Source organism: Crocodylus siamensis, chromosome 4 (assembly GCF_052110815.1).
Source record: "Crocodylus siamensis isolate JL-2025a chromosome 4, ASM5211081v1, whole genome shotgun sequence".
NCBI classification, from domain to species: domain Eukaryota; kingdom Metazoa; phylum Chordata; order Crocodylia; family Crocodylidae; genus Crocodylus; species Crocodylus siamensis.
The window spans coordinates 153303795-153329281 of record NC_143398.1 but is presented as its reverse complement, the minus strand read 5'-3'; the positions used below and the strand labels follow the sequence as shown (position 1 = coordinate 153329281).

Below are 25487 nucleotides of genomic sequence, written 5' to 3'. Positions count from 1 at the left end.
AAAACCTCACAGTTCTCACCTTACCCTCAGCTGTTCAAAGTCTTGTGTTCTTGCCAGCCATGAATTAATCGCCACAAGTGACATCTGTTGCAGGTGGGTTGTTTTCTCTCTCCACTTGCAGGGAACAGTGTGTACAGTGAATTGATCACTTTTGGTAGGGTTTTATTTTTGTGGATTTGAGGGGGGGTTTTTATATATCCAGCAGGCAACTCACCAGCAATTGAGCCAGGACCACAAGCCAAAAAAACCCACAGAGACATAGCATCCAAGGTTTTATGTTGTTTTTTCCTTTATATTTAATAAAAGTAACAAAAGGGGTCACTCTCACTGGCAGGTGGGGGCACGGGGGGAAGAATTATCTCAGAAACAAAATCAACAGAGCTCTGGAGGGAGACTCTAAATAGACAGCTGAGAAAGGGACTAAGAATATAAAAGAGTACAAAAAAAGTCTAAAAATAAGGAGAGGAGCAGAAAACGCTACCATTCATCACGCCAGTCAAACAGATGTGAAGGGACAGACAGACAGGGCAGGATGGGTGGTGGATGTGGGTCTCTTCATTTTCAATCACCTTCCCTGGTGTAAACAGTCCATGTTCTGCTGAAAGGGGATGGAACTGGACTGGTCTGCACCAGTAGAGAATCACAACATGTGCATTTTGTAGCCATGGTCATGGGTGCTCCATTTTCTGTCAGGCTGCCCCTGGCATTGCCCATATGTGGCACCCAGACTGTGATAAATCCTGCTGAAATGCACCCTCTGCAGAGGCCCAGCAATATCTTAGGGTTAAGGACTTACTTGATGCCTCCAGGCATCAATATCAATGCCAGCCTTCCCCCAATTTGGCAACGAGCAGCTCCCAAACAGGCGTTATGGTAGAATAGGGGCATAATCCAACCCCAAACTGCCTGAAGAGAAGGGAGACACGTTCATACGGGGGGAGGGCAGGTGCTAGTGTTGGAGGTACCTGCTCCATTGGGATTGCCGCTAGCAAAGCGCTGTGGTACAAATCCATGGACAAGCTGCTAAAACCCACAACAGACCATGGCTGTGAGGAATGGGCAGCACTGACCTCCCTGATGGGAACAACCAGCACCCATGGAAGCAGGGAACCAGACCAAACATTCTCCCAGGGACACCCACAACCAAGCCAAATTCAATGGCCTGACTGCTGGGAAAATAACAAGGGACCCTCTGCTTTCCTGTATCGGACATAAGGAACAGGAGGGGCAGAGGGGGCCATGCAGCCATCTGTGGATTCTAGGTAACTTCCCCTCCCCCTGATGACCCCATCACCTGGAAATAGGCCGTGATGGTCCCTTGAGGGCAAAAGCCAGGCTTGCTAGGAAAGAAAATGTCTCATTCACTGTCCACATCTAGGTTTCCCTTGGTCCAGCCATCACCTAGTTCTACCTCACCACTGGGGAGGAAGGGGAGGGAACCCCAGGAAGGGGTGTTTCAACAAGCCAACCCCATGATAGCACCTAGTGAGGCTGGGCACCAAGCACCTCTAACAAGGGTCTGAGTATCCTCAGTTCCTATTGACTTTGCTGAGAGATGGGCACCTCCCAGGCTCAGGCTATCGACTGGATTGGGGAAAAATGCGGGGGGTGGAGGGGTCTGGATCCTTTTCCCAACCCCAGCTACAAACTAGGTTTGCTATCATCCACCCAGTAAATGGGTCATCTCCATCCCCACCCGCCCAGTCTGGCAAGGGGTTGGAGCAGAATCATCACAAGCCCTGTGGATCAGGACCGCTACATATATGTGCACAAACACACATGCACATCCACATACACTATACACACAGAAGACTGCAGCACAGAGGGTGGGCAGGGCAGGCCAGACTTAGAACACAAGTGACTGGGAAAAACTCTACTACGATGCAGGGACAAATAACATGGCACTAATAAACTGATTCTAGTCAGCTTCTAATACACACGCGCGGCTACACCAGCACGCCAGGGCACCACGCAGCTTGGCCCTGCACCAGACACAAGGCTGAGAATGAGGTACTCAGGGGACCGAGTGGCTGGGGGTAAGCAAATGACCAAAAGTCACCAAGAATAAAATAGGAGTAAAGACAGGAAAGGGGGAAAAAAGCCCAGTTTCCAACTCTGTTCTACTCAATATTGACATGAAGTATCTATAAAGAAAGGTTTTAAAAACAACTAGCGTCACAGAGAAGTGAGGAAGGGAAGAGAAAGTCCACACTCACTAGGAAGGACTAGTCTTCCTAGGACACACTAGGAAGAACAGGTCTTTCCCCTTGCAAGCACAGGCCTGGCAGGGCTGTCTCCTCTGATGTGTCCTAGTGACACATCCAGAAGAGACAATGGGCACAGGTCCTGAATCTATGTTACCACCACTCTTCAATGGGAAGCAAGAAAGAGGCTAAAGACAGTCCCTGAAAAACAACTCCAGAGACCAAGCGTAAAATATGCAGAGAAGGGACTTATCATCAGAGGTCCCCCCCAACACACGAATACTCACGTGCATGTGAATATGGGTGCATGCATATGTGCACGTGTACACACACACACACGGACTTAAGGGTTACCAACCCCAAATGTTCTAAATCATGATTTGGCTTACAGAACTTAAGATGCGTTTTTAAAACTTGTAGTTGTGTGGCTCCTTATCCTTGCCAAAAGGTGTTTGGGTTTGCAAGTGTTTCTCCACAAAGACAAGCACTAGAAACTTATTTAAAAAAATAAATAAAGCTGAGATTCTCGTCTTGGCCTCCGACTCCAGAGCTGGAGCGTTGAGAAAGACACCAAATACTATAATTCTTGGAATAAAAATGTGAGCCGGAAACACTGGGATGGGCACAGAAACGCTCTCATGTAGGAATGCACACACAAAACCAGAGAGATGCACGTATGCACTGATGTCCAGAGGCAGAGACAAACATTCATGGGGGGTACACTTAAAGATGCAGCCCCTCGCTCACAGCTCTGTTCCCACATACCACCTGTGCTCCGCTACAGACTTACAAACTACTTACTGAGACAAGGAACCACTTGACTTCCCACCAGAACAAGTACAACTGTTACAGGCCCCAATCCCCAAAAGCTCCACACTCGCTACTGAGATCTGATGACCTGAAGAGCCAAGCATGTGGACTTTCACAGGAAAGCAAGCCCTTTGCATTACCCCAGCTGCAAGTCTTTCAATCTTTTACAATCTTCAGGAAGAATAACATGAAAAACAACTGAACACACTCAAAAAAAAAATTTTAAAAGCCCCAAAGAAACCTCCTCTGGCTCCCAAGATTTGCATTTCGCCATCCAGGCTGTCCAGAACTGGGGGGACCTAAGATGGTTCCTTCCAGAGCTGGGATGCTTTATTTGAGCACTGCTGTCTCTGCACTCACCCCATTTCATCACACACAGACACACACACACACACACACACACACACAAGTATCTACAGAAGTTTCTTCTCTTTAAATATATAGCATTATTGTTTTCTTTAAAACACGGTACATAAATGAGCTTTTCAGAATTACAGCTACTATCTTACACGGTTAAAATCCACCCTACCGGGTGGAGGGGATCTCCGCACATGGTTTAGGGGGTAGAGCATGGGTATTGCTGGAGAGTAGGCATTTAAATAGCTCAGGGAAGGGAGATTTTTTGGAGCATGGACAAAGATAGTTTGAGGACTCCTCCCCCAGAGTGGTGCACTGAAAGGTGAAGGAAGTCCTGCAGCGTGAAAGGGGGAGGGTAGATGAGTCCTCCTTGTACTTGTGGCTGAGCCTTCAGGCCCATGTTGGGTGCCTGACTTGAAATGAATGCAGTAAAGGACTGTGAGGGAGAAATCAGACAGACAGAAAGCAAGTGAGGTACAGGAGTATATAGGATTACTTGGATAGCCAGACAGACAGATGTTCACAGGGGTATATATGATGCTGGATGGGTGATGGGCGAGTGGTTAGAGAAAGATAGGGAGCTCAGTAGACAGACAAACGGGTGCAAGGTACATGGATGGGTGGATAGATTGACTACATGCATGGGGATGCTTGGATGGAGGGAGATGGGGAGAGAGGGATGGGTGAACAGATAGACTGGACAGCCAGAGGGATCAGAAATCATGACTCCAAATAGTCGACACCTCTAAAGATCAGGTCCTTGTCACTGCCAGTCAAGCGCCCCAGCCTGACACCAACTTGAGTCCACAGGAGTCTTCATGTTGGTGCCAGTAGGGTCCGGGTCTGGGGCCTGATGGTTCTTCTGGGCCTCCTCACACCCCCAGGTGAGGGACAAGCTGGAAAGCTAGTTGCAGGTGACGAGCACCGAGCTATGCCTCCTCACCCACATGCCAAGGCCCCAGTCTGGGCTCTGCCTCTGCCCTGTGACAGCCAATGCCACGCGAGCTGCTTTGGTGCATGAGGTAGTTGTGGTCAGTCCTTGCATGAGAGATGCAAAGCCCAGGGCTTAGAAGTGGAGGCAGGGCCCCAGGGCCAGCAGTCAGCCATGGAAATCCTGGGGAGGGAGCATGGCCTATTGGTGACAGAATAGGACCAGCGTTCTCCTCCTGGCTCTGCCAGCAAGCTACTGTGTGCCTTTTGGCAAGTCCCTTCCTTTTTCAATGCCTGTTTCCCTGCCTCTCCCTGTCCAGTCAGACCAGCTGGGCCTCAGGGTACAGCTTGGTCTGACTGCATCTGTGCAGCACCCAGCACCTTAGGCCCTCCACGGGCTGCAGGAATCATGCCAGGGCAATAGTGATGGTGACACCTGGCCTAGAAAACCCTGTCAATCAAATGGCCGGGGGCAGGTCAGCAAAGACAGGCATAACTGTGCACACGGGGAGTGTTACAGAAATGTGCCAGATGAAAATCATTAAAGCAGTGTTTGCCCTCCCTGCATGACTGATGCTCCCTCCAGCCTTCTGCTCAGCTGCCTGGCTTTGCACTTCTCTAGGAGTGACAGTGAAGCAGAGCAGTGAGCCTCACCACCTGATGAGAGACAGGGTCACTTGGCACTGAAGGAGGAAGCAGGTGCTTGGGTCTGGCAGGTTGCTCTATCTTCTTGTTGACCTCTTTGCCATGGTTCTGAATCATGAAGACATTTTTGTCCAAAGTTGCACCCCCTGCAAGCAGAGCCAGGGGTCCCAAGAGTGTGGAAGGTTTCAAGCTCAGTTTTTGTAAACGGGTCCTCTGCGTTTGTTTAAAATCACCATGGTCTTGATTTAGTGCAATTATGACCTTGCTATTGCTTTACAAACCCCAGCCACTTTATTAGGCCTGCCTTTGGGGTCCCTATGACTCAGCTATAACCCCCAACATCAAAACAGCACTGCTGCACTCCATAGGCATCAGGAAATGCAGCTTCACCCTGCCCCTACAGCAGGTGGAGAAATCGAGGCACACAAAGCCTACCATCACACAACTTGCCCAAGCGGGCTGGGAGCAGACTTCCAGGGCTGGAACTGCAAGGCCTTCCTCAGGGCTGCATTTTTAGCTCTATGCATTTACTTTCAGAGGTGCCACAACTCCCCTTGCAACAACCCCAACATGATATCCAGCTGAGACAGGCCACTTCTTTATCACTGGGAGCTCTGTGCAATCAGGAAAACCATAGGCAACATCCCTCCATCAGCCAGGCATGTTTCAGGAGGCAGGGGCAGAGGGGGTCAGTCAGTCACTGGCGGTGAGTTTTCGGCAGTGAGATAGCTGTGCATTTGCTGGGTGAGCTGGAAGTTCCTCTGGGTGGGGAATCCAGTGAGGAGAAGACCCTGCCTGTGCTCCAAGGTGGGGCTCTGGATCATCCCAAATGGGCCCATTCCAGAGAAGTCAGGACCAGGCTTCCTCCAGGAGCAGCAAGGGCAGGGCACGTGGCAATGTTTGGTCACTGTTCGCAGCATTGTTCCTGGCATGGGCCCCACAACCTCAATAACACAGCACCCCAGGGTGCACATCTAGGGGCTGCCACTGACTGGGGGTGTGATTGGTCTCCCAGGGCCTTTCCTCTGAAATCAAATGCTCTTTTCCCTACCTTCTGTCAGGACAAGATTGCTAGTCAGGCCAGGGAATCAGCTGAGCATCCCATGCCTGCGTCACATGTGGCCTTGTTTCCCCGCCCCATGGTCAGTGGGCTACAAAGCCCAGCAACTCCTGAAGAAAGACTCCTAAATCTAGGATGGGAGGTGGCCTTACCCCACCCACTACCTGCCCCCCTGGGCTCAGTGGGGAAAAGGTGAAGGAAGGTGTCTGAGAACATAGTTTGTTCCTTTGCTACTTGGTTCCTAGTGAGATCGACCCTGGAAAGGGGAGATGGTCCTGGAAGCCCAGCTGAGAGCCACCTCAGCTGCCCAGAGAGAGGTGGCCAGAAGGGAGGCCCCTCTATGTAGGATGGGTAGCTCAGGCTCCCGGGAAGGTGGCCAGAGAGAGCTGTGCAGGGAGGGCTACTGGATAGCAAAGGCAGGGAGAACCTGCAGGGCAGGAGAGACAGCTGGCATTGCCAGCTTCATGCACCTTCTGCAGCATGCCGCCTGCTGCCTTCCTAACATCCACTTCCCTGGCACAGTACCATTGTGGAAGGGCGTGGTTTTCCCGCTGGGCAACATCAGGCTGGACAGCAGTGGGCTGGGCACTACGAGAGCTAAAGGGTGCCCCATGAGGGGAGCTGGAAGGTGTCTCAGTGCCTGCTCCTGGCCCTAAAGTGGCTGTGCTTTGTGTTTTGGGCTCTGCCCTTCCTTGGCTGGCTCCATGCTGCCCTGACCCACTCCATCCAACCCCTAGCCTTCCCCAAAGGGCACTGGGCCTCGTCTCCCACCCTTGTGGCAGCAGTGGCCTCCACAGGGGGCACCCTGACAAGAACGCCCAAAACAAGCAAAACTTGCTACAACTTGGGGGAAGGAGACAGGAAAGAAGTGTCTGGAACCCTCCCTCCCACATACCCTAGTGGCAGCCCCCAGGACAGCAGCTCCTCTGAGGACAGGGCTGGGATGCAGACAGGGGGTCTGGAGTCCTTGGCTTGGAGACATCGATTCCAGTGTGGGCAGGGGACGGAGGTTAACAGCGGGTCAGTAATGCCCTTAGTGTAGGGTCAGGCAGGGAGAGGCACTAGCTGCCACTGCAGGCTCTGACTGCCTAGTACACCCAGCTGACAGGGACCCACTGAGGCTCAGAGCGCAGCTTCTCCATGGCCTCCTGCAGCTGCTGAAATGTCCGCTCCAGGTTGTCGTTGACGAGGCTGAGGTCAAAGTAGTGGCCGTAGCTGCGCTGGATCCGACAGCTCTCATCCACCGTCCGCTTCAGATCTGCCTCCTGCCCAGGCACAAGCAGCCCATTAGCCCCCCTGCTGCAGCACTCCAGCTCCTTACCTGAGTTGTGTGTGCAGGGTAACGAGCTTACAGCTTGTGGGGAAGGAGGGAAGGACAGCAGCAAGGGCAGCAGGGGGTTGGAAAAGAACTCAGGGAGAGCTCTTTGCAAATATAAGCAAAAACGCATGCATTGCAGGGACTACTTCACCCACCCTGAAAGGCAGCCGCCTCTATGGAGCAGTTACAGCTGTTTACACAGGGATCCCACAGTTGAGAGGCAGCTACTTCTGGGGAGGAGCACAGCAGCTGTTTTAATGCTTTGAAATAACTTTACTCAGTCTTTAGGCCAAGAAGAATTCTGTACCCAACTGAGCACTGATGGAGAATTTAAGGGGGAAGACTATAATGAGCTAAGTCAGTAAGAGCATGCTGCCTGCACAGTGCCTAGTACAACAGAGCATCACCCAGCACTACCAAGCTATATACTTACTATAAATAGTAAGCAGCTGTTTAGCCAGGGCCAGAGGCAAGCACCCTTCCATGCCTGTTAATCCAGGGGAATGTAGTGACCACTCACCACCAGCATTTTCACTTTGACTGGGCATCCAGAGCAACTAGCACCACACCAGGGCACTGCAGCCAGCAAAGACCCCTAGGCATGAGCATGCCTATTGTGCCACCATCAGGGCTCTGGCAATGCCTTTGGCCTCCCTAAGGGACTACCCATGCCAGCCTGAGCCCATTCAGTTCAGAACCATAGCCTGAGGCAAGGCAGCCTGGCTACAGAGGGCAGCTGAGCTCAGAAGGTAACTTCCTGGGACACCATTCCCCATAGCAAGTGGTAGTACCAGCTGAAGGAAGGGATCCCACAGGGAGTGCCATGGACTGCATTGTGTAGGTGGCTGAGATGGCTCCATCAAGGGACCATCCTGGAGCTGGGCTCTGCAGCCTAAAGGGGCCACAGACTATACCAGCAAGGAACAGAGGGAGGGAGGAAGCCCTTAACTCAGAGCATATGGCACATGTACTTGTGCACAGAGGTACTGGCGAATGTCAACACATGTCCAGGAACTTGGGGCTGGCCTCGCTTGGCCATGGCTGGTGCCCCATGGGCCGAGGACAGGCTACCTCTGAAGGCACTGTGGTTTCTACCTTCATGGCACCCTGCAGCAGTCTGGAAGAAGATGAGGGAGCTGGCTTGTGCTCACCGTGAGCTGCTTTGTGGCCACACCGCTCTCCAGCGCTGCCTTGTTCATGGCTCGGAGCGTCTCGTAGTCTGGGGCTTCAATGAAGACCACGTAGGGGACGAATTCAGCTGTTCTCAGCACCTTCACTGCCTGGATAGACACCAGGAGAGCCTCTCAGAACAGAAGTCTTCTAAACAGACATGCCTGGGGGGGTGGCTGGATAGTGTGACTGCTGGGACAGAACCCAGGGCCACTCACCCTAGGCTACTGGTTCTGGCACAGAGGGACATTACTCAGTGCCACCCGGCAGGGCTTCAACAACCTGGAGGAAATGGTTCACTGAGGAGGCAGCTGGGGCCCACAGGCAGAGCCTGGGACCAGGAATTAGGACACCTGAGTCTGGCTCTGTCACTTCCCCACTTCTGCCTCAGTTTCCCCTCCCACCCTTTGTCCAAGTAGGTCTTGAGGGACAGATGCATCTGGCCCCATGACTGGGCCCTGCTCTTCTGGACCGCACTGCAGTAAACTAAGTGCCCCAGGTATCGCTGATTCAGTGAAGAGGCCATGTGTAGGAGAGGCCACAGAAGCCAAGCTGTTCTCTTGTCAGGGACTCTGATCACTCAGGCAGGCCAGACTGGGCCAAGTGCCTCAGGAGCCACACCTGCAGTAAGCCTCAGCTAATGGACTCCATGTAGGAAGCGATCATCTTGATTGGCTCCTAGGAGCACTGCCTCTCCATACAGCACCAGCCGGGGCCCTGGGTCTGCAGGGCACTCAGTCATTCTGACCTAGCTCTGCTGTGCCAAGCCTCCTGGTTCCATCCCGGCACTCTGGTTTTCCTGGCTCTTGACCCTGGTTTTGGTTTATTTGTGGACTTTGCTTTGGATTTCCCTGTGGCTCTGTTTCCTGGTTCCTGACCCTGGTTCAGCTGTGCCCTTGGACTTTGCCTTGTGGATTGTCCCTCAGATTGGTACTTGGCAGCTGATCCCAGATCCTGCCCCTGGACTGTGTTGTAGACTCTGCCTCTGGATTTTCCTCTGGCTTTGATAATATCTTCTGTTCTCTGACCCAGCCTTGGGCCCCTGCTTTTCCGCAATAGCCTAACCATTAGGCAAGACTGCCTATGTCCTGGTCTCTTACACCTCCACCTCCCTAGTCATGGTGGGGTGTTGTGGTCAGGCGGGTGGAGGGAGCCCATGCCTCAGATGCAGAGTGCTCAGCTCCAAGGCTGTCATGGCACAGCCCCAAGCTCCCCGCCAGTGCATGCAGGAGTGCAGGGCCCATACCTGCGGGTTCACGTCCAGGATGCACATCTTGCCAGCTTCTACCACCTCATGGATGGAGTCAATCTTGGTGCCATACAGGTTGCCCTCGTACTCCCCATGCTCCAGGTACCGGCCGGCTTTGATGTCTGCCTCCATCTCACCCCGGGACACAAAAGAGTACACATGTCCATTCCTCTCACTGTCCTTGGGCTTCCGTGATGTGTCTGCCAAGGGAGACACCAATACCATGCCTTGAGTCTGGCTACCATGGACTCAGAAATAGGGATCAGGCTGGGAACACAGGGCCCAAGAGCTCCAGTGCTAGGACTCACAGACCAGCTCTGAGATGTATAACCCATCCTATATGGGGCAGAACCAGAACTGCAGACCCACACAGCCCCAGTGCTGGGACCCACTGATTGGCACCATAGTTTCATAGTGCTTAGGGTCTAATTCTTGCTGGTCTCCCCTGATAAGTTTGTAAAGAGCCACCAGATCCCATCTCAGCCTTCTCTTGTGGAGGCTGAATAGGTTCAGGCCCTTTAGCCTCTCTTCGTAGGGCCTGCCCCACTGCCCCTTAACCATGCGAGTGGCCCTCCTCTAGACCCTCTCAATGCTAGCCACATCTCTCTTGAAGTGCAGCGCCCAGAATTGGATGCAGTACTCCAACTGTGGCCTGACCAATGCTTCATATAGGGGAAGGATCACCACCCTGGACCTACTTGTGATGCATCTGTAGATGCACGACAAGGTGCAGTTAGCCTTACTATCCACTTCCTTGCATTGGCGGCTCATGTTCATCCTGGAGTCAACTGCAAATCCCTCTGTACCTCTCTGAGCTTAGGCTGTGCGTGGGGTGAACTTCCTGCACCTGCCTGCCCAGGGTTGGTACCTGTATCTCACACCCCAGACACGTAAGAGTCACAGGGCCCTGTACTCACTGCAGGGTCAGCCCAGGAGTCAGAATCAGGAAATAAGGGGCAGACTGCCAAAGCCTAATCCACCATCATGAATATGACCAACTAAACCCAGTGCCCATCAATGCCAGCTCTCCCCCTGCCCAGCCCCTTCCTTTTGCTACCTTGGAGCATGTTAGCCTTGTCCCTTCACCCCAGACACCCTGCACCAGGCAGACCCTAAGACAGATGCGCATCACACACAGTTCACAACTGTGACACACAGGGTCCCTCACAAACACACCCAGCTGGAGGAAGTCATGTAATATGCACACACAGATGCACAAATTTTCACACACCGACACACAAGTATGGGCATGCACAAACACAGAAATGCACACACAGACTCTCCCACAATGCCACGTGTCCCAAAAACTGGTCATCCCCCATAACTAACAGCCCTCGCCACCGGAGAGGGACTGTAACCTATAGCATGCACCTGCCCTGACTGAAACCAGCATTTGCTAGTCCTGGGCTTTCAGGTCGCAGACATGGGAGTGCAGCCAGCTGTCCATCAGCACCTGATGTAGCTCTGATTTGCCAGAACAGCAAGTTTCCATGATGGCTGACACAGTGGGGGATATAGTTGTTTGCTCACTTTGTTTCACATGGCTGGGCCTGGCCCTGAGAGGCAGCCCTGAAGAGGAGGGAGACCTGGGGGTAGGGTATCAGCAAAGAAGCTGGGAGAGCTCCCTGATCTGACACAGCCTCTCTGTGGGACTTTGAGGAAGCCATTTACCTCTCTGTGCCTCAGTTTCCCCTGTGCTGCAAGGCTTTGTTCTGTCTCACTGTGTCTCTAGCTGGCTCCCTGCAGCACAGTGTCCCATAGTACAGGCTGGAACATTGAGGTCAGCACTGACAATGAGGAGGAGGCAGCACCCTCACAGAGCCCCCACCTGCAGCACAGCACCCCTTATATTGCCCTAGGGTCTCAGGGTCAGCGCTGACTGGAAGGGGGGAGCATCCCCTACACCGCCCTGTGGCACAGCACCTCCTAATGTGGTGCCTGGACAGAAGACCTATCAGGAAAGGGGCAGAGGGGGAGTGCCCAGGCTGCCCATACTCACAGGGGATAGTGGTGCCATAGCGCGCCTGGTCAGACATGATGAGCTTGTTCTTGAGGCTGCGTCGTCCAACTCCCTGGGCACCGATCAGCACCAGGGTTTTTCTGCGGAACGGGGGCATGCGTGCTACCTCCTCGTAGATCAGCAGCTCATGCCGGTCAAACTCTGAGCGGGGGAAGGAGGAAGGAAGTACAGTCAAGCCTAGCAAATGCAGAGCCCCCTCTGCCCTGCCAAGGAGAGAGATATTACATCCCCACAGTGCCCCCATCTGCCCCATCAGAGACATCATGGGCTTGGTGCTGCATTACAGGGGTACTTTTTGTGCAACAGCTCCTGCACAAGGGTAGGGGGCCACTACACACACATCGTGCCAATACTGGTATGGGGGACATCAGCACCACAATCAACCCACTGTGGGGCATCAGGGGAGATATTCTGGGTGAAACACGGTTGGGGCATGGGTCTGGGGGAAGGCTGAGAGAGCTCAAGTGCCTGGCAGCAGAGATAGGAATGCAGGCTGGGGAACTCACCAGCATTCTTCGTCGTCAGGTACATCATCCTCTTCTTCTTCTTCCCACTGATGCTGCCACACAGAGCTCCTGTCCAGAGAATGGACTGGCTCAGCCATGCACCACACTGCCCAGGTGATGGAGCAGGGGGGGATCAGGCACTGCCATGCAGGTTGGGCTGCTGCCATTGTGAGGGGCTTTCTACACAGGGAAGGAGTATGAACACAGCTAGGGCTTGTGGCCCCCCACTCCCTCCCTACATTTCACCAGTGGCACTGGGGGAGGGAATGCCACTGTAGGGCAGGTTAATACACTTTCTGGGCACTGCCACCTGGCTCCCCACTGCGACTGAAAGTATAGGGGACCAAGGGCCAGGTCTGCTGGACTCAGGGGGCCTCGTACCGGATGTGGGGGTGACTTCAAGGTCGCGCTTCACAAAGGCTTTTCGCTTCTCCTCCAGCAGCTGGCTTGGGATGAGGCCTGCACTGCCGCCTTCCACGTGGCAAGCCTGCAACATGCCCACGCATGGTGAGCCACCCTGGGGCACCCCCAGCCCTTCCCCAGGGGACACCCACCCTAAGGAACCCACAGCCCCACCCCAGAGCCCACCTTATGGGGCCCTGTCCAGCAACAGGGCCCTGCTGATTAGCAGCAGGACTTTCAGCCCCAGTAATGAAACAAGTAGCAGCCCCAGGTTCCCATCTGCAGCCCACTTTGTTCCTAGTCAGGGGAACCAGGCTGCATGAACCCTGCCTGTCTCAGCAACCAGCCTCCTCCCTCTGATCCTCACCAGGATCTAGAAGCAGATTCAAGGCAATGGGCTGCTGCCAGCCCAGGGTCACATCTGCCAGGGAACCAGTGCAGGATGCATTGGTGACCCCCCCGCTTCCCTTACCTGCCACCAGTTGGGGTCATCCTGGTTGACAATCTGCAGCAGGTCCCCTGCAGTGAACTTCAGCCCTGCCTCCTTGCAAGGGATCAGGTTGTCACTGGCGGGGTCATAGTCAAAGTGGGCCTTCACAAACACCTGTGGGCAGAGGGCAGTGGACACTGGGGCCCCTTACACACCACCATCGCTTCAAGCACCAGGGCTAGCACCAAGGTCCCTAGAGAACTAAGTCCCTCGTGCAGGTGCTGAGTCCCCAAGCAATGGGATAATCCCACCCTGCCTAGTACAGCTTGAACCTGCAACTGAGAGCAAGGCACTCCCATTCCTGAAGGATGCCAATGGGGCAGGGCATGAGGTGTGTGCAGAGGTAGAAGCTCTGTTTACACAATGGCCAATCTGGCATGCACCTGTGCACAATCATGCAAACTGCATGCACAATCACCCCGCTATCTGCACACATGCTATGCATACACAGTAACCAAATTTTGTGCATGTGTGCATCTCCACACACATACTGCCCACACATAATAATCCAGCTATGTGAAAACCCATGTACAAGCTGATGTGCAAATCACCAAGGAAACATTATGCACCTCTCTTTGAGGGATGGACCCCTGCTAGCACAAGTAAGGCCCTAAGGGTGGGAGAGGCTGTGACAGGCCACAGAGGAAGTGAGGAGAGGGGTGGGGGTGCTCTGTGCTGTTCCCCATGTGAGCATATCAACCAATACACCATACAGCTCCACCACCAGCTGAGCTAGGCAGGAGGGTCAGACATACCTCTCCTGGGGCCTTCACACAGGACTGAAGCACAGAGTGATGGGAGGAAAACAAGGGCTGCCTTCTGCAGCCACCTGCAGCCAGTCCCCAGCCAGCACACAGACAGTGAGACCATGGGCAGCAGGTAGGAAAACCCCCATGTTTGCAGACAGATTCTGCTTTGTCCATAGCCACAGGTGTGGGGGGAGAAGGAGGAAGCCCAGGAGGGAGTAGCCAGAATGTCTCAGGACAAAGACAGGTGACCTCTGCCTTCTGTGCATCCAGGCAGCCCTACATTCCCCTTGCCCATCAGCTCCTCCCAGACAGTACTGCAGCTACCTACTGACAAGAGGAGGGGAGGTGGATCCAGCATGGAACCAGATGGATTGGGAAAGGCATAGATCTGGGCAGGTGTCCCCAGGAATGTCAAAAAGCTTTTAACAGGGTCCCTCAGCAAAGGCTTTTAAAAACAGAGTTGCAACAGTATTAGAGGGAAGGTCCTCTCATGGATCAGAACCTGGTTCAAAGAGAGGAAACAAAGGGTTAAGCCAAATGGTCACTTTTCAGATGGAGGAAGGTCAGTTGTGGGATCCCCCAGGGATCTGTGCTGTGGCTGGTTTCCTTCAACATATGGCCCGGGGAGTGCATAATGAAATCCCAAAGTTTGCAGGCGATGCTAAATTGTTCCTGTCAAATCCTGAGCTGATAGTGCAGAGCTGCAGGAAGGTCTCCCAGAGCAAAGCAAGTGAGCAATGAAGTGGCAGAGGAATTTCAGCATTGACAAGTGAAAAGTAATGGACATGGTGAAAAATAACCTCAGCTCCACATACACAATGCTGGGCTCTGAACAGTGTCACCATTCAAGAGACTCTGGAGTCATTGTAGAGAGTACTCTAACAGGACCAGCTCAATGTACAGCTGTGACCAAAAAAGAGACAGGGAGTTGAAAACAAAATGGAACATGCTGTTATGCCCCTGTATAAACCCGCGGTGCACCACAACCTTGAATGCTGTGGGTGGCTCTGGTCTCCATATTTCAAAAAAGAGGTAATTGAATTAGAAAAAGTCCAGAAAATAACAGCAAAGATAATTGGAGGTGCAGGGCAGGGGCTATCCCAGGAGAAAGTTAAAAGGCTCAGATTTTTCAGTTTGGAAAGGAAAAGTTGGGTGGGGATATGATCATCATCAACAACCCTTGCAGTCAAAAATGATTGTCTTCCTTGAGTGCCTTATCTGTGGGTCTGAAGTTGATTGATGAGGCCGTTCCAGGATCAATAGATTCGTGTTTCCATGTGGGGTGGGTGGGTCTGGATTCTTGTTTCAGTCCCCAACACACTGTTTCTGCTGCTTCTGCTTTTCTGTCTCCTGTTGTCATCATAAGATTTCAAAGTACTGAGATCCCTGAAGCAGACTCTTCTTCCATTCGGGGCAGTCCTGGGCAACAGTCTCCCATGAATTGATGTCAATATTGCATTTTTTCAACTGGCCTTAAGGACATCCTTGAAGTGCTTTCTCTGCCTTTTTTTTGAGCAAATGCCTTGACTGAGCTAAGGGGATATGACAGATATACAATCACTCAGGGTATGGGCAAAGTGAACAGGAATTGTGATTCACCAAGTCCCATGATACAAAAAGTAGGGGGTACCCACTAAACCTACCAAGAGGCAGATTTAAAACAAACAAGAAGTAGCCCACAATACATTGTTAACTTGTGGAACTCATTGCTGCAGGAGGTTGTGGAGGATAGAGCCATTGGAAGCTTTTAAAGAAAAGTCATGGATGTATCCCCTGTCATTCCTAAACCAAAGATGGTTAATGCCAGGGAGGATATGACAGGGGGTGGATCATTTTAGACATGCCCCATTCATACGCTTTCTCTATAAAGCATCTACTACTGCAACTGTTGGGAGTTAGACTGCTGGGCTAGATGGGCTGGTGGTATGATTCAGTACAGCACTTCTTATGTCTAGGCTTCTTCCATAGCACCTCTTCCAGGTGTCTCTCTCAGTGACCCACTCCATGACTCAGTGCTGCCATCCCGTTGCCAAGATCCACACCAGGGTCCTCCTGGTTTATGAACACCAGTCACTGCAGGAAAGACTCAAAACCCCACCATCATCCAGGGTCCTGCTGCACCAGACACTGGACACACAGACAGTGAAAGACAGCCGCCACTTCAAAGAGCTTCCAGTCGAGGTAGATGGTGGGTAGTGGGGGAACTGAAACACGAGGTCACACGACAGGACAGTGGCAGAGCTAAAAAGAGCAACCAGGTCTCCCCTGCACTAAGCAGTGCCTTTCCCAAAGCCTCAACAAGACAGCCTGACATCGCAATACTACCCATGCCAGAGAAACTTCTGCTCTCTTGCCAAGGTGTGCCCATTTCAGCAGGACTTAGCAGAGAGCAACCCAGCAAGCTGGTCCAGGGGCTAAGTCAGTCGCAGGGTTTGCCTTTGCCTACAGGGCCCCTCAGGCTAGTGTGAGGAAGGCATGCCAGCTTCTGCTGCCAGCCTTGCACTCAGCCACCTCTTCCGCCCCAGCCTGAACAGCCAGCTGAGTCAATGGCAGTGGGATGGGGGGCAGCCTCTACCATCAGTCCAGAGCAGGACCATGCTCACATCTCTGGAGCCAGACACCTTCACTTCTCTGCCCAGGTCCCCTTCCACTGTCCACATACCCTGGAACAGCAGCACACGTGAAACCCTCCCCTTCACCCTGCTACCCACAAGGCATTGCTCGGCCCTTCACTGGCTGCCATTCCCAGCCCTGTGAGGCAGGAACAATGGGGGCTCTATGCAAGCATTCACTTGGTGACAGGAGTCATCATGCATGCACTTGGCCAGTGTCAACGCCGTGGCTGGCACCCAGCTCTGCACAGCATGTAGGGCCCAGTTCTCACTCACTCTGCACCTGGCATTGCCCTTGCAAAACACCTCAACATAGAGTCAATAGTGCTTTGTACCTGCACTGCTCTGGGGGAAGCAGAGTGCTTCCAGGGTGGATGTGTGATGGAAAGCTTATGATAGAGGATGTATATATATTACTCTTTCTATATATATAGAAATATATTTTAATTAAAAAAAAAATCTCTGTGATGATCCAGTTTCAGCTTAGGCTGCATGAGCCCACCAGGGCTGTGGATATTCCCTGGGTTGCTAACTTGCCTCTGCTGCTTCTTCCCTGCCATTCCCACCCTCACTAGCTGGATTAGAGCCAGTGCACGTCTCCCATCACACCCCAGACAGCTGCATACACATGCTACTAATGCAGCATGGCAGCCCCTTTGGGAGGAGCCCATGGACAAGCCCACACATACAGGTGCATCTGTGCTACATTGGCCAGAGAGATCTCAGCTCGATCTGACTCAGCCGGCACAGGCTGACAGGTGCCCACAAGGGAAGGGCCTGGGGCACCATTTACCACGTATAAAAAGGAAGCTGAGCTTCTTCCACTGGCTTCCAAAAGGAGGAACTGAAGAAATGTAAAAAAAATGTGTGGGGAGAGCCTGACAGAGGGCAGAGGGGTCAGCTGGCATCAGGCCACAGCTCTGGCTTTGCACCTGTCACCTCTGACCGCATCCTCCCACAGAGCACTTTATGCATGTGAGTGTCATCAGTCCTAGGTGACATGTGGGGAAACTGGGGCAGTCGGGGGACCCAGGACCCCAGGTTGCACAGTTATATACCAATCTGCCAGCACACCGCTAACACCCATGCATCACAGAGCACACTGCTGACACACAAGAGATCATACATTGCCTCCTGCCAGCAGACGAGAGCCCTGGGATGAAGGGAGCAGGGAATGGAGAGTCCTAGCTCTGACTGGCCAGAAAAACTGGGATTTAGCTGTTGCTAGGCCATTGCAGGAAGATGTGCAGTTTCCTGGGACACAGCCAACCCAGTTGGCCCCCTGGAGGGAGCCCAGCTGGCTGACAGCCCCTCCCCCATGTTTATCAAGGCCCCAGCTGCCAGGGGGATCGCATGTGCGCTGGGCTCACTCCGGCTGCCTGATGCTGCTGTGCACATCAAGCTGACGGCTGCTTATTAAATTCTTCCAGCTCTGTGCCCAAGGCAGCCACGCTGCTAACACACCCCAGGCCTGCTCTTGTGGGGAGCGGCACTCAGGCAGGCTGGCATGAGGAAAGGGAGCCCAACCAACGAGGTGGCACAGAGGCATGTTGGGACGGGTGGAGAAGCCACTGGCACGTGGGGCTCAAGAGGCTACAGGAGGGATGTGCTGTGTGCTCCCTGCATGCCAGTGGAGCATGGCGGGGGGATGCCATGCTCCACAGGGGAACTAAGCAGGGCACAGAGAGCGGGGCACTACCTGTCGTGGGGGGTGAGGCTCCTGGTAGCTGGGCAGGATCTTGAGGATGACACTGCCGCTGGCGTTCTTCAGCATCTCCTGCAGCACCTTGGGGTCGTTGCCCACTTCCTTGCCATTCACCTCCTTGATGACGTCACCCACGTGCAGCAGGCCCTGCTGGTCGATCATGCCGCCATGCAGGATGCGGGCAATCACTAGCTCACCCCGCTCCACCCGGAACGTCACACCCTGTGGCGGGTGGGAAGGGTGCAGGCATCAAGGCAAACCTGCTCCCTGGGCTCCCCAGTCTCGGGCAAGGGCCTCACGCACCCTCCCAAGCCTGACAAGAGGGCTCTGCCCACAGGGGTAGGAAAAGTGGGGGAGAGCCAGGGGAGGACAGGCCAAGGGACTGGTCCCCAGGGTCCTGGTGCTGTGCAAGGGTGAAGCCTGCGAGAAGGACACAAACCCTCCTTCCAAACACACCATCCCATACACCCCCCACACACCATCCCATATACGCCCTGCTGTCCCATAAACACCACCCCTTCACATGCCTACACACATCAAGTGTCACTTACAAGGCCCACGCTCCATCCTCCCAACATATGCACCATGGGCTCCCCTCGGGCTCCACTGCCGACACACAACGCTTTGCCCACCATGCCCCATGATTCCTCCCCACATACTCCTGGTCCTACCCTATGATCACCACCACTCCCTCACCCCCTCCCTAGACATGCGGCAGTGATGACACTGGTCTCCAAGCAGCAGAGGTGACCAGGTTGTGTGGGGCGTGCCGATTAACAGAGCTGCAAAGTGGGACTCCTGTTGCAGGGAGAAGGGGAGCAGGCCACTCCCAGGCAGCTGGGCTAGCATAAAGGTGGAGGCCCAAGCTGGACTGCTACATTTCCACAGGTCTGGTAGCACCCAGAAGTTTCATCATTGACAAACATGCGTGCCCCAGGCACACTCCTCCCACCCTGCCCCACCAGTGGCCAGCTCACCAGGTGCTCCCCAGCAGTCTTGCGGATCCCCACCATGCGCACAGCATCCGGTGGCACCGGCTGGTTGCTAAACGTGGGGTCCAGGATGGGGCTGGGCGGGGGCGTCTCGTAGCTCTTGGAGGCCACTGAGTCGTGCGTTTCCAGGAGGGACTAGGAGCCCAGCACAAGGGGAGGAAGAGGCAGGGAGATATTAGGAGCAGAGAAGGGGCTGCAGCAGCCATGCACAGAGCCCAGGGTGCCAGGAAGGGGCAGCCTAACAGATCCCCATCAGATCCCTGCCAGCACACCATGGACTAGATCCCCAGCATGGAACAGGCCACATCCATGTAAGCACAACAGGGCACAGGCCAGACCCCAGACAGTGCAGCCCAGATTGGATCCCAGCCAAGGAAGCACCAACCCAGGTCCCAGCCAGACTGGCTCCAGTGTGGCCAAACCCCTGGCCCACTCTGCAGGTTATTTAGCTGCCCTCCCCGGGTGGCTGCCTGGGGCTTTCTGTTCCCATGACCCAACTGGGACTCCCAGAGCCATCACACAAGCATCCAGAAAACAGCAGAGTTCCCGCCCCAGCCCACTGTGTGCCTCCCTGCCCCCAGTCCCCACCCCAGGGCGCACCTGGAAGTGGGGCTCCTGCAAGATGTGAGCAAGCTCGGCAGCCACGCTGTTCTGCTCAGCAAGGTGGGCAATGTCCTTGAGAATCTCCTGCACCAGCTCCACGTTGTTGTCCCGGACGGCCTCCAGCCTGGTCTCCTCCAGCCGCTCGTGCGCCTGCCAGGAGGAGAGGGGGATTAGAGCCAGCCAGACAGCCCCAGGCAGCCCCTCCTCCCAAAGCCCCAACTGGTGCAAGCTGACCATGCCAAGCCTTGCTGAGGGGGTTTGGTGGGGCCCCCTAGCACCTGCCCCCTGGTTGGCATGTGGCAGGAGCTGGGGCTAACCCCTGTCTGCATCACCCTGAAGCCCAGCTCTGTAGCTGTGATGGGGGGGCATGCCGCCTCCCCAAAGAACCTCTGTAGATGGGAGTCTCCTTGCTTACCACATGCCCCCCAAGCCATGCCCCCTCCTGCAGCCACAAGCACCACCCTGGGAGAGGTCTGGGGGGATAGGTAGAGTCATGGTACGGGTGAGCAGGGCAGAAACCACACTCTTCTGCCCTGGTGCCTCCTGACAGGTCCCTTTAATGGGGCAGCTCCTTGTTTAAACTGCCCCACCCCCAACCAGCCTCTCTCATCCTCCTGACCCCCCCTCCCTCCCCCTCCCTAGGAAGGCCCCTTGCAGCCACAGCCCTGGAACAGCCCAGCAAAACAGCCTCTCTTCAACCCCATTCACTGGTGCTCTGCTCTGGCTGTTGGCTGCTAAGGACACCAGGATGGACAAGGATGGAGGCTGCTGCCTGCACCCCTAGGGGAGAGGAGCACTAAAAGGTGCTAAAAATAATACTGTCACACACAGGATCACTCCCACGCACCAGAGCCTGCACGCAGGCAGCAAAAGACACAATGGTGCCAGCACATAAGCAGGCACACACACAGGCAGGCAGATACTTACAAACACCCTGTTTACTGGAGCCAGCATATTCACACACATGCACACACCCAAAGTAATCAGCATAAAGACAGTCACCCCACACACACAGCCCCCTATAAAGCAGGACCAGTATATAGGTGGGCATACAAGTGTGCATAAGATGCATAGACACACACCCTTATACAGTAAAACCAACACACAGGTGGACACCTACACATACATGATGGAGTCAGCAAACAGATGGACCTATACACACACTCACACATACATAGTGTCTACACAACAGAGCTGATATACAGCTGGATGTGAACAAAATGGAGGCACATCACAGTTAAGTGCATGCATGCACACACTGATGTATGTACATGCACATGCACACAAAGCACCCAGCATGAATTTTCACAAGCACACAATGTAACTGATTCACACACATGTAAGTGAACTCACTGCAGCACATACCACTGCAGACAACCACTAAAGCACAACCTGCAACACACAAGCTAACATGTTTAGATATGGGATATACCTTAGCTGAGATCTATGTGTGTGCACAAACTATTATCTAGACATGTGCATAATCACACTTGCTATACACACTCCCACAGCATCTGCCCATAGACTTCTCCCACACCCATTCATACCTATTTACTATCTCCTTTGTATGCATCCACTACATATACTGTACATCCACATCCAGCTCCAGAATGACATTCACAGTGTTCACACGTGCCCAAGATGAGTCGCGTGCATTCACACATCACACATGTATCAACACAGATGCCCTGCAGTTCAAACATTTTGCAAGTGTTTTTTCAGCCTAATGCACTTGGCAAAGCAGATTTAGGGTCCCCAGCTAAGGGCAGAGGCACTGCAAAGCAATATCTAGAGCCACAGCAGACATGCCATATTCAACCCCTACCCCTCGCTGGCCCAGCAGAGCCCAGCCTGGTAGCAGCTGCCCCACCCAAGCCACAGGCACCGAGAAGCAAGGCCAGATCCCAGCTTAGCAGGGTACAGGAGAGACGGCGAGGCAAGCGGGGATGCCTGGAGCAGGAGGGAGGTGGAGAAGACAGCTGGGGTGCTGCCCAGGAGTCTGGAAAGCAGGTTTGACTCAGCCGTTGTGCCATCCGCAGCCACCCCATGCGACTGTACCTTAGCCAAGGATCTTACTATTGGACTCTCCATGATGCCTCGGAGGAAGATGAGGTCCAAGTCAGCCGCCCCCGTGGAGTTGGGGAGGTCGCTCAGGTTGTCCAGGACATGCTGCATTGCTGGGGAGGGTGCAGGGGGGCAGGAAAGGGCCATTGTAAGAGAGAAGGAATCCCAGGTGGGGGGTGGGAGTACAGCGAGGGGAGCACAGGATGGGAAGAAATGGAGAACAGTAAGAAAGAAAGCAGCCCCGTGGGCAGAGATCAGACACAGCTTCAAAGTAGAGCGCTTGCAGAAGAGGCCTTTGGCCTGCCAAGGTACACTCTGCCTGTCCCTGTGGCCCCACCAACCCCCAAGCATTTTCTGCCTCAGGCATTCCCTGCCACCGAGCAGTCTCTCATGGCCTCTTCCACCCCCAGCCTGGCATGAACTCAGGCTGGCCCTTGCATGAAAGATCTACCTCCAGGCTGCACAGATCCCTTCCCAGGGGCTTTGCCAGGAGGGCAACAGGGCAGGGGGTGGGGTGGTGGGCCACTGACAGCCCATCACCTGCAGATGACTGCCCCCTCCCCACTGCAGCCAAGAGCCAGATGCAGGGTCATCCAGAGCTGGGCGCTGACACCTGGGGATCCTCAACAAAGGGCCATCGGTGCCACTGGAATTAACCACTTCACAGCCATGGGCCCACCCATCCTCTGCCCCGCCCCTTCTCTCTGAGCAAAGAGCTCCTTGCCCAATCAGTGGCAAGAGTTTTCCCACCACTGTGCCACCCAATCAGAGAGCAGCAAAAAGGTGTCGGTCTCTTCCCCCCTGTCCTCCCCCCCTTAAAGAAACACATGTCAGCATGGTATTGTGGCTGTGTGTTCAGCACAGGATACAAGGCTCTTAAAGGGCCAGGCGGCAGGAGAGAGCTTGTCTAGGGCTGGAGCTGAAAAGGCGGTGCGTCTGGGCAGGAGATATGGGCACAACCTGAGGCAGGTCCAGACCCAGATCTGAACTTCCCCAGAATTTTGTGCCCACGGACCAGCTGCAAATTTGAGACATGGCCTACAATCTCCCAGCATGCAGAGGGGGAGTCACCCCTTTTCCACCAGTGGGGACCAAAATGCACCTTCCCCCCACCTCCTGCAGCATGAGAGGAAAGGCAGCTCCATGGTTAGGGAACTAGCCTGCAGTTTGGCCGGCATGGGTTCAAGTCCCTGCTCTGTTACAGCCTTCCCATGTGACCTTGAGTGAGTCACTTTGCTGGTCCGTGCCTCTGTTCGTTCCTCCTTAGTGGGGATAACAGCCTTTCCTGCACCACAGGCGAGCTGAGAGGAGGAACACATTAACAGTGGCAAGATGCTCAGTCTATGGTGATGGGGGCAGCTCAGAGAGACAACTGCACTGCTGGATTGGAGGGTGGTGCCCCAATGGGCTCCCCACCTAAGCACATATAACAGCCTTCAAGCTGCTGACAAACTTCCTTTGAAGAAAGGCAATGGCAGAAGAATGGTCCCCTGGCCTCTGCGTGGTCCTACATCCTGGTGAAAGGTTTGTGGGGTAAGAGGCTGATCTAATCTAACATGCACTGGTACTAATAGCTGCTGTCTCGTACAGGAAAAATAACCTGGGAATGCTGAAGAGGCAATCAGGGCTTGGGGGAATGCATCACAGCCTAGAAAAAGGAAGATCCTGTAAGGATGGGGGAGATTGTATGGGGCTTGGGGTCACCTCTCTGGGTTTGTGGGGATGGCGGTAGAGCCCCAGCTGTACCTGTGGGCTCAGGCCCCCAGTTGCAAAGAGACAAGCAAGAGAGGAGGAAGAACATGCACAGATGTGTCTGTCACAGTACTGGGCCTGGTCTGGCAGCCCCCCCTCTCCCAGCCAAGCTCATTAACAAGTGCAGTGATGCAGAGATTTGGCTTCCAGCCACCAAGCACGGGGGGAGAGGGCAGCCAGGCTGGCGGGGAGTACAGGGAGGCTGTTTACTGTGCTGCATGGGGTGGGTCATGAATCCAACACCGCCTCACGCTCTTGGCAGGGTGGGGATTAGAGCAGCAACCAGGAGCTTCTCCTAACAGCCCCTGCAGCAGGCTGAGGAAATGGGGGATCCATGGGCTATGGCAATGGTAAGAGATGGGGGATGGAATGAGAAAAACAGAGCTAAAGCTGCAACAAGGGGTATACAAAGACAGGGAGCAGGAGTGGGGACTCAGTGCAGGTAGGGAGGGGGGTCTGCTCCCAAACTTACTCTGCTTAGCACAAGTTGTGGGTCATGGCTGTGAACAGAGACAATGTAGGCAAGTGGTTAGAGCCCTGGGCTGGAGTGCTGGATACCTGGATTCTACGCCCGCCCCTGCCACTGGCCCACCGGGTGACCTTAGGCACGTCACTCCCTCCCTGCCCTCCCCCAGTCAAGTTCTTTAGAGCAGGAACTGTCTCTCACTGGGGGGGCTGCAGCACTCACAGTTGGGCCCAGCCCTCTCAGTTGCTATGGTAATGTAAAAAAACCAGTAATGTCACCGGTAGCTGGAGGGGATGTGTTTGAACACAAGTGCACATACATTGGGGGAGCACAAGTAATGTCAGGAACACGTGGATGGACACCACAGCTATGTACATACAGCACAAGTATGCACTATGTGCAAGCACAGAAGTGTGCACTTATGCCCTAGGGGGTCAGATTTGTATGTTGACAGGGCTTTGCACAGTGGGCCCCTGCCATGTGAGTACGCACTCCTCCCATACCAGCATGCAGGGACATTTGAGTTTACACGTGAGAGCTTAATCCCGTGCTCAATTGTGTCTAAGCACATGCACCCATGCCCAAATGTGGAAGTACAAGGACAAGCATCACCCCCCTGTACCAGCTCCATACATATACGTGGGGACAAGCACGTACAGGCGAGAAAGTGTTGTTTATGGAGCCTCTGGGCATGGTCATAGCCACCTGCAAGGGTGTAAGCACATGTCACACACGCTATGAACTATGCAGGTTAAAGGCCCTTTCATTAGAGCCCAGACTGGAAGCAAAGTTGAAATGGGAAGGACATAAGCCCTGCCCTTCCTTGCAGGTTTCTGGAAGCTAGCAAGCAACCTGTACCCCTCCCCTTCCCTCCCCCAAAAAGGCCCCAGAGCAGCCCCTGCCTCTTCTGCCTGCTATGACAAAGGCAAGAACTTTTCCTTTTGCCTCCTGCAGAACTGGCACCATGTCCCAGAAGCCTCTATCCTGGGACAGTATAGAGGGGCCTCAGGGCCCCAGTCCGGGCCCAGGAGCCCATGGTGCCAGGTGTTGCACAAAACCTGAACAAACGGACAGTCCCTGCACTAGAAAACTTAGGCGTCATGGATGGGAAAAGCACCTGAGTTGTTCTGCTGAGTCCAGAGGCTTAGTGTCAGTCCCGGAACCAGCCCCCTGCATGTGTGGATCCTAGCTGGGTTTTGCAAAGAAAAGCAGCAAGCACCTAGTTCCCAGGGACTTTAACCAGGTCCTGGGCTCAACACCAAAGCAATCATTTGATACCATAGGGGACAGGTGCAGCCACACAACATGTTGGCAGGGCTCTGGCAGAGACTGGCAGACACTGTGGGCATCCAAGTCTGCTCTAAGATTGAAGGCACTCAGTCT

At 54.0% G+C, this 25487-nt stretch overlaps 1 protein-coding gene across 7 annotated transcripts in view; it reads right to left on the bottom strand.

Annotated features, from left to right (window-relative positions):
* Nucleotides 1–266: 266 nt before the first annotated feature.
* Nucleotides 267–25487, bottom strand: part of MPP2 (MAGUK p55 scaffold protein 2) — a 45077-nt gene continuing 19856 nt past the window's right edge. For 2 of the 7 annotated variants that reach the window (XM_090044252.1, XM_090044257.1), the window contains 11 exons: nt 21881–21999; nt 19820–19972; nt 19205–19354; nt 18222–18449; nt 13144–13275; nt 12651–12756; nt 12270–12338; nt 11743–11904; nt 9741–9943; nt 8476–8604; nt 267–7271 (listed from right to left, as the gene is read on the bottom strand). In XM_090044252.1, the coding sequence (XP_089900378.1) occupies nt 7095–7271; nt 8476–8604; nt 9741–9943; nt 11743–11904; nt 12270–12338; nt 12651–12756; nt 13144–13275; nt 18222–18449; nt 19205–19354; nt 19820–19972; nt 21881–21999 (1628 nt within the window). In that variant the 3' untranslated portion in view covers nt 267–7094. Of the gene's footprint in view, nt 7272–8475; nt 8605–9740; nt 9944–11742; nt 11905–12269; nt 12339–12650; nt 12757–13143; nt 13276–18221; nt 18450–19204; nt 19355–19819; nt 19973–21880; nt 22000–24110; nt 24139–25487 lie in introns of all 7 variants that reach the window. The other 5 variants (XM_090044253.1, XM_090044258.1, XM_090044254.1 and 2 more) reach the window with 4 other exon arrangements.